This window comes from Rhincodon typus, chromosome 47 (genome assembly GCF_021869965.1).
Source record: "Rhincodon typus isolate 14 chromosome 47, sRhiTyp1.1, whole genome shotgun sequence".
Taxonomy (NCBI): Eukaryota; Metazoa; Chordata; class Chondrichthyes; order Orectolobiformes; family Rhincodontidae; genus Rhincodon; species Rhincodon typus.
The window spans coordinates 7421824-7430769 of NC_063378.1; the positions used below are offsets into that span (position 1 = coordinate 7421824).

The 8946-nt window shown below is 46.3% G+C and overlaps 1 protein-coding gene across 1 annotated transcript in view; it reads left to right on the forward strand.

Annotated features, from left to right (window-relative positions):
• Positions 1-8946, forward strand: part of LOC109915930 (serine/threonine-protein phosphatase 2A 65 kDa regulatory subunit A alpha isoform-like) — a gene marked incomplete at its 5' end in the record, with an annotated part of 27402 nt that continues 18456 nt past the window's right edge. Inside the window, 6 exons of the mRNA XM_048620652.1 lie at positions 1-111; positions 663-895; positions 3732-3879; positions 6281-6436; positions 8211-8325; positions 8638-8708. Of these exons, the coding sequence (XP_048476609.1) occupies positions 1-111; positions 663-895; positions 3732-3879; positions 6281-6436; positions 8211-8325; positions 8638-8708 (834 nt within the window). The remainder of the gene's footprint in view (positions 112-662; positions 896-3731; positions 3880-6280; positions 6437-8210; positions 8326-8637; positions 8709-8946) is intronic.

Here is an 8946-nt window from a genome sequence, read left to right on the forward strand (position 1 = left end):
CTTATTGTAGATACTATATACGATGAGGATGAAGTTCTGCTGGCCTTAGCTGAACAACTTGGATCGTTCACTCCCCTTGTAGGAGGCCCAACGTATGTCAACTGTTTGTTGGTGAGTCTTGCGCATCTTCTCCAGCCTGTGTTGTACCAAGAAGGTGCCTGACATTCCCTGATGGGTCTCAATGATGGGAAGGTGTTGGGGACAACAGAGAGTTTCAGCTAGCACCAGAGAAAGAAATCACTAAATACTAGACGACAGCTCCAAGGAATGGTTTTAACGAAAGGATAATGTAATATCATATTTTTTCTCAAGGTGACTGGATTATAAAAGGATTGAAGTGATAGTTTATACTCTGCCCTGGTCTAAGTTCTGGCCACTGCATCTCAGGAAGGATGTTTCATCTTGGGAGTGGATGCAGCTTAGATTCACCAGAATGATCCTGGGGCTAAAATATGAAGACAGGCAGACAGGAACAGGAGACCATTCAGCCCCCTCCTTAAGCCTGATACACAGGAACAGGAGGAGGCCAATCAGCCCCATGAGAGTGACTCTGTGCCATACAGACGATACACATTCTCCAGCACACAGTGGTGGTGGTCACTGTAGGAAGAGACAGGATGCTGCTGTGTCTAATGCTGCCTCTCCTTCTCCCCCAATACCAGCCTCCGCTTGAGAGCCTGGCCACTGTGGAGGAGACAGTGGTACGGGACAAAGCGGTGGAGTCGCTGCGAACCGTCTCCAAGGAGCACTCCTCATCCGATCTGGAGCGTTACTTTGTGCCGCTGGTGAAGCGTCTGGCTGGCGGTGATTGGTTCACCTCACGGACCTCGGCCTGTGGCCTCTTCAGTGTGTGTTACCAGCGTGTCTCCAACCCAGTCAAGGCAGAGCTGAGGCTGTAAGTACCGATACCGCATAGTGTGGCCAAGCAGAAACTGCAACTACAGACCATTGTGGGTATTTTTTGGGGGTGGGGGTGGGGGCGGGGTTGGATTTCAGCCGACCAGAGGCTATTGTTTGATTCCACTGTCCCAGGCAAACGTCAGGGTCAATTCTTTGAGAATTTTGTTTGAAAGGTACGTTCTGAATTTCTCAGTGCCTTTCAACACCACAGGCCACTCCGACATTGAAGAGGTGGCTTCGGAGTGGAATGTAGGATATATGGCAGGCAAGAACGAGGAGGAGGAGGACCAGAACCCAGTGCCACTATTATTAGACAGTCCCTAATAAATCCCATCAAAGAATTCAGGAGAAACCTCTTCCTCCCCGGAGAGTGGGGAGAATGTGGGGCTTGATCCCACAGGGAGTGGGGATGGAATGTGGGGCTAACTCCACAGGGAGTGGAGGGTAATGTGAAACTTGCTTCCACAGGGACTGGGGGTGGTGGGGGAGAATTTGGAACATACTCCCACAGGGAGTGGGGGATGAATGTGAGACTCTCTCCCGCAGGGATTGGGGGGTAGAATGAGGGACATGCTCCCACAGGGTGTGGGGGGGGGAAAGGGGAAACGCGCCCCCCCGGGGGGGGGGGGGGGGGCCGCGAATTTGGAACACACTCCCACAGGGAGTGGGGGAACAATGTGGGACTCACTCTCATAAGGAGTGGTCGAGATGAATTGTGCGATGTATTGAAGAGGAAAAGCCAGATAAACACATGAGGGAGAAAGCGAGGGAAGGAGATGGTGATGGAGAGGATGTTGACAAGGGGATGGAAGGAATCCTAAATAACTGGCACAAAGCCAATGAGATGAATGAGCTTTTTCTGTACTCAAAGTTGCTGAACACAGAATCGTTGCAGTGCTGCATGGAGGCCATTTAGATTATTGTGTCCTAACCAGGTCCCCAATGATCATTAAAGCTCAGTGCCATTCCTCTGCATTTTCCCCACATCCTTGAACTTTTCTATTCAGCTAGTGCATTCCAGACTTGAGCTACCTGCTTTGTGAAAATGCCTTTTTTTCCCCTCATATCACATTTACCACATTTGGAAATCGCTTTCAATCTGTGCCCTCTCATTCTTGATCCTTTAAAAACAAGAATCACTTCCCCTAATTTATTCTATCTAGATCTCATGATTTCTAGAATTTCTATAAGATCGCTTAGCCTTCTTCTCTTCAAGGAGAACAGTCCCAGTCTCTCCAATCGATCCTCATAACTGAAGTTTCTTATGCCTGGAAACATTCTTGTAAGTCTCTTTTCAACTCTCTTCAAGGTGTTCACATCCTTCCTAAAATGTGGCATCCAGAACTGTACACAACACTTCACTTGTGTCCTGACAGCTGAATTAATAAGTTCAGCATTCCTCTATTTCCCAATTAATAAACCTCTAAGTTTTACTAACTGTTCTGTCTGCCTGTCCTGCCACCTTAGACGAGGTCTCTACTTCTGCAGCCCCTTGTGCCCCTATTTTATATTGTCTATACATGTTTATCCTACCAAAATAGACCACCTTTCACTGCTCCACACTGAGCTTTATCTGCCACTAACTGCTCATATCAATGTCCTTTTGGAACTTAACGTTGTCGCCCTCGCTGTTTACAGTGTTTCCAAGTTTTGTACTATCCACAAACTTTGAAATAGCCCCCTGTGCACCAAGATCTAGAACATTAATATATAACAGGAAAAGGAAGGGTCACAATACTGGCTCCTGGGGAACTTCTCTACGAATCTTCTCCCAACCCGAAAGATAATTTTTGACCATTTCTGTCCTTTTCCTATCCATGGGAAACTATCCGCTAATCAGCTAATTTTGTATCCATGTTGCTACTGTCCTTTCATTCCATGAGCTTTAACTTTTCTCACAAGTCTGTTGTGTGGCACTGTGTCGAAAGCCTTCTAAAAGTCCATGTACACCTCATCAGCAGCATTACTCTCACTGGCCCTTTTTGTTACCCCTCTTAAAAGAAAACTCCAGCATGTCAATTAAACATAATTTGCCTTAAGAAACCTCTGCTGGCTCTTCCTAAATGCTCACATTTTTTCCATTTAATGATTAATTCCGCCCCCAATAATTGTTTTTAGAAGCTTCCCCACCACTTTTCTCACATAAACCGCTCAAAAACAAACAGGCTGGGAGAACTGTGTATGCTGGATTCAGGACCAAGGCCAGCAGCAGCAGAAATTGTCTCATTACTGACTGTTCCCAAGGACAGGCATGGATTACAGCCATCAAAAATGCCCTGCTGTTCTCCTTGAGTTCCCTGCTCAAACCAAACCCTGTGACCCCCAGCCCCCCACCCCATCCCTCCAACGAGGGCGACAAGCCCTGAATCCATCCTGTTCAGAACAGGGATCGAATCTCGTGCTTTCGGTACCAATCTGACATCCAACTGATTGAGCTGATGAGGAATTTACTCTGCAAATGGCAAGTATTAGAAAGAGTAGTAGGTTGTCCTCAAATGGTGTGGCTGCATTAAGACCTTTCTTGTACATCAAATGGGACTCAAAATCAAATCTTCTGGCTTTGAGTAAGGGACCCTACCCACAAGACCTCCTCAAAAATCTAAATAATAATTCAGCCCTCTACTTTTTGTGTAAAAATGTTGTTCTGTTTCGAACGTAGGTATGTTTGTTTTGTACGAGGGGCAAATTGTGTGTTTTCAACGTGGCTTGTTTCTTTGCTCTATTTCAAATCCTGAAACTTGGCCCACCTATGATGTGCGGTGTCTCCTGCTTCTCCTCCTCCTCCCTCTCATGCCTACCTCCACCCATCTCCTCACCGCTCCCACCTGCAGGAACTTTAAGAATCTGTGCGCGGATGACACTCCCATGGTGCGCCGAGCTGCTGCTTCAAAGCTGGGCGAGTTTGCCAAGGTCCTGGAGCTGGAAAACCTGAAGTCCGAGGTTCTCCCCATGTTCACAGCATTGGCCTCTGACGAGCAGGTACCTGGCGGCTAACTCCCTCCCCGAGGGCAAGACATGGGTCAAGAGGCTGATATACCTTTGCCAAGTCAAAATCAAAAGCAAGGAAAGATTTTGCAGTATGCCCATTAGCCACCTTCAGGGTCTTCACAGTCACTGAAGAACTTTTGTTTTGAAGTGTGACCACTGTTGTAGGAAAGAGAGCAGCCAATATGTGCAAAGCAAACTTCCACAAGTGGCAACGCGGTAACGGTTCGGATCATAGAATGCCAGTTCCATAGACCCCCCAGATCATCTGTTTCTTCATGATTGTTTGTGCGAGATAAATATTGGCCCAAAACAAGGGGGAAATCTTCCTCCTGCTCCACTAAGTATAAGCAAAGAGGGCAGATGGAGGCACTCAAAATTGCTCATTTGACATTCAGCACTCCCTCAGTAACGACCCTTCGACATTGTAGTGCTTCCTTGGTATAGACCCTCCAATAGTGCAAAGTTCCCTCAAACGTGCCCCTCCGCCTGTGCAGACTCCCTCAGTACTGAGCCTCTGACAGTGTCCCTCTCAGTACTGATCCTCCTGCTGTGCAATGATCCCTCAGTATCAACTGCCTGATGTCGTAGCATTCTCTCTTTATTGGCTGTCTGACAATGCAGCCCTCCCTTCATACTGACTTTGCAACACTGCAGGGCTCCCTCAGTTTTGACTTTTCATCACTGCAGTGCTCCCTCAGTACAGATCCTCCAGTCACATAAATAATATGTTGATAATAGAGGTTCAGTGGGTAACAGGAAAGGTAAATGGAAGGGAATTGAATATAAATCAAAGGGAATTGAGTATAAAAGTTGGGGGAGTTTTGCTAAAACTGTACACGAGTCTAGTCTGACCACAGCTGGAATACTATGAACAGTTTTGAGCCCCTTATCTAAGGAAAAGTATACTGGAATCGGTGGCAGTCCATAGAAGGTTCACTCACCTGATGCCAGTTATGAAGGGACTGTCTTATGAGGAGAAGTTGAGTTGATTGGGCCTGTACTTGCTGGAGTTTATAAAAATAAGAGGTGACCTTATTGAAACATACAAGTTCCTTGGGGGACTTGACAAGATAGATCTGGAAAGGTTATTTCCTCATGTGGGAGAATACAGGACCACAGGGTATAGTCTCAGAATAAGGGTGAAATATTTAAGACAGAGATGAGGAGGAATTCCTTCTCTCAGAGGGGAGTGAATCTGTGGAATTCTTTACCATAGAGGGCTGTCCAGTCTAGATCATTAACCATATTGAAGGCTGAGAGAGACAGATTTTTTAATCAGGAAGGGAATCAAGGATTATGGGGAAAAGTCAGGAAAGTGGAGTTGAGAATTATCAGTTCCATCATAATATCGTTGAATGTTGGAGCAGTCTCGATGGGCAGAATGGCCTATCTTTGCTCCTTCATCTTGTGACCTACAAGAGAGAGAACAGGATAGAAGGGTGTGTGAATAAGTTAGATGAAGAGGAGATCAAAGGAGGCTCCTTAGGGAGGAGGAACAATTGCACCTAGCAGTTTGAAAGAATAGACTGCTTTTAAGCTGAGCATAAATTTCCAGCAGTATACCTAGGAATGTAGGAAAGGAGCAAGAATAGATAATTTGGCCCCAAGCCTTCTCAATGGTTCAGTAGATCATAGCTGACCTGCTAGCTCAATTCCATTTTCTGGCACTATCCTTTGAACATACTCAGTCATCCAATCTCCATAACCCTCCCGGTCTACAGAATTCCAGAACTTCACCACCTTCTGAGGGAACAAATTCCTGTTAGTCCCAGCCCTGTATGGTTCAGTCTTATTCTAAGACTGCGTCCCTTGTTTCTTGACACTTCCTGCCAGTCAGAAGAAACAACTTCCTCAAAAAAAGTACAAATTGCTGAAGAAACTTAGCAGGTCTAGGAACATCTGTGCAGAGAAGGCAGAATTAATGCTTCGATTCAAGTACCATCCTCCAGACTGGACCCGAAACATTAACTCTGTTTCTCCACAGATGCTTGTAGACCTGCTGAGTTTTTCCAGCAGTTTCTGTTCTTGTTTCTGATTTTTGGCATCCACTGTTCTTTGGTCTTTTTTGAAACATCTTCCTCCATCAACTCTGAGTCCTGGCACAATGTTTCAAAAATCACTTCTCAGTCACTTAAGCACCTGAGAGTACAGGCGCAGTCTCCTCAATCTCCCACAGGTCAAACCTGCCATTCCCAGAGACCGGTCCAGCGAACGTCTGCTGCACACCCTCTTTGATAAGTATCACCGTACTCGGGGAAAGAGACCGTTACCGTCCACAGCAAGTGTTGATATTCCACAGCCAACAACATGATGGCGAGACGCTTGAATGTGGCCAGCTGCTTCCCAGATGTTGCTACTGTTGACCCCACTGCATCTGTGCCTTCCTTCACAGGACTCTGTGCGGCTCCTGGCGGTCGAAGCCTGTGTGAGTATCGCCCAGCTCTTGAAGCGCGACGAGGTGGAGAAGCTGGTGATGCCCACCCTGCACCAGGCGGTGGAAGACAAATCCTGGCGCGTGCGCTACATGGTGGCGGACAAATTTACTGAGGTACGCCAGGCGTGGGCTGGTGGCAGGATGAAAGATCTGAGTTGGTGTACCAAACCTCCCCTCCCCAGCGAGCCTGTTACACAGGGGCAGGAGGCCATTTCAGGCCCCTCCTAAAGCCTGTTACACAGGAACAGGAGGAGGTCATTCAGCCCCCTCCTTGAGTCTGCTACACTGGATAGGGAGGAGGCCCATGCAGCCCTCACAAATCTACTAATTAGATTGTGACTGAACTACATCTTTACTCCGTCTATCCTGCTGGTTTCCATTAACCTTATTCCCCCTAGCCCTTAAACACCTCACTTGACTTCTCCTGGCCTCAGTAATTTACTAAGTGAGGTGTGTTTGATATATCTGGTCTTTTACATGGAGAAGTCCTTCACTCCACTACTAGTGGAGATATTCGAGCAGTTTCAACTGTCTAATAATTTTAAAACCAACAATCAAAAAACAAATTTAAAAAGCCCAAAAGCTACCTGTAATTAAGAGTCTCGTGATGACCATGAATCCATTGGTCAGCCAGAGTTTCCTGATTGGCCCTGGTTAACAACGCAAATCAAGGACCTCGTTGTCAATGAGATCTACCTGGTTCCAATCACTACACTTGTAAAAGCCCCTCTGCTTCACTAACATCCTTTAAGGAAGGAAATGTGCCATCCTCACCCAGTCTGGCTTCCATGTGACTCCAGACCCACAGCAATGTGGTTTACCATGAACTGACCGCTGCGTAATTAGGAGTGAATTTTAAAAAAAACGCAGAGTGACCCTGACATTTGTTTTAAATTTGACCTCAACAATTTCCACACCGACTGAACTTACCTGCTCAACCTGTCCCCTCTCCTGAGGTGCAGTGACCCTCAGGTTAAAACACCACCATCATCTCTCTCCCTCTCTAATGGGAGTGGGTCTGTAGTGACTTAACCTTTTTGTTCATTCTGACATGAATGTTGCAAGGAATCTAGCAGGTGGGAAAACACTGGGATTTTTTTTAAGCACCCCAATTTCCTTTATTTCTTCAAAAAAATTCATTGATACGTGAAGTTTTGGAAACTTATTTGAATCGTACATTTTATCCTTCCTTACCACCGTACTCCGTATTTGTTGCGTTTTTTTATCACAAACAAGGAGATGGGAAAGAACTGGGCAAGGGGGATAGGGAAGGCTTTTAAATATCAATCTCAAGGCAGGCTCAAATCTACGCAGGATAACACTATAGATTGTGTCTTCCAAGTACGTCCACTAAAAGCACGGTGGATGCTGAAGATCTGAAACAAACAAGCACAGAAAGTGCTGGTGAAACTCAGACCCACAGCAATGTGGTTGACTCTTAACTGCCCGCTGGGTAATTAGGGATGGGCAATAAATGCTGGTCCAACCAGCAACACCCATGTCCCGTGAACGAATAAAAAATAATTTGAAAAATTCTATCACTCCTCAATAGTGAATACAAGCCCAGGATTTGTGCGTGGGATTTAGCCCCTCTCAGCCCCAGAGGTTTTGTTACCCCCACCTCCTTCTCATCCTTCTCCATCACCTCCATTTCCAAGTCCACTCTTTCCCTCCAGAGCTACGCAGTTCAGAACTGAACCCAGTCACTCCACTTGGGATCTGTCTCACGAAACACGAGCCTGACGTCGTGACCCATCCTGGTGATTTAACCCATTCATTTATGGGGAGGAGAATGGACAAGGTTGAGATTGAGATTTAAAAGCTGTACTTTTCACTTCTTCCTTATCCTTCTCCCGGTTGCCATGACTCTTTGTGTTGTCTCAAACAGTTGCAGAAAGCCATCGGGCCAGAGATTACCAAGAAGGACCTGGTGCCAGCCTTTCAGAACCTGCTGAAAGACTGTGAAGCTGAGGTGCGGGCATCCGCTGCCAACAAGATCAAAGGTCAGGTTGCACATCAAGTTTACTGCTTTGAAAGAAACTGCAAAACCCCTGCAGTAAAGTGGCACTTCCGCAGTACTAACCCTCCGACAGCGTGGCCCTCCCCACTGGCACTGGAAATGTGCACCTTAAAGTCTATGATGTGGTGTTTTGGACCCAAAATCTTTTGTCGAATGTGCTCCTTGATGTTGAATGCAGGCCGTTGACATCATCTGTACCTGACTGTTTGTTATTCAGTTGCTTTATGTAGCCATATGAGGTAGGATTATAATGAATCAGGGTTCAAGTTCATCATTGAGTCACTGTTTCTTTCAGATTTCTGTGAGAATCTGCCCACAGAGGGACAGCAGCAGATTATAATGACCCACATCCTACCCACTGTTAAAGTAAGTTTTTCAAATTTAACCCAGCCACTTTTCTACCTATACTTCACAGACTTCTTATGGAGCTTTGCTCAGTACCAACCCTGTGCCGTATCTGTCCTAGGAATGTTTGACTGGGACAATGTAGATGGGACTTGACCCTGTGCTGCCCCTGTCCTGGCAGTGTTCGATGAGAACAGTACAGCGAGAGTTTTACTCTGTATCGAACTCCATACTATCCCTGTCCTGGCAGTGTTCGATG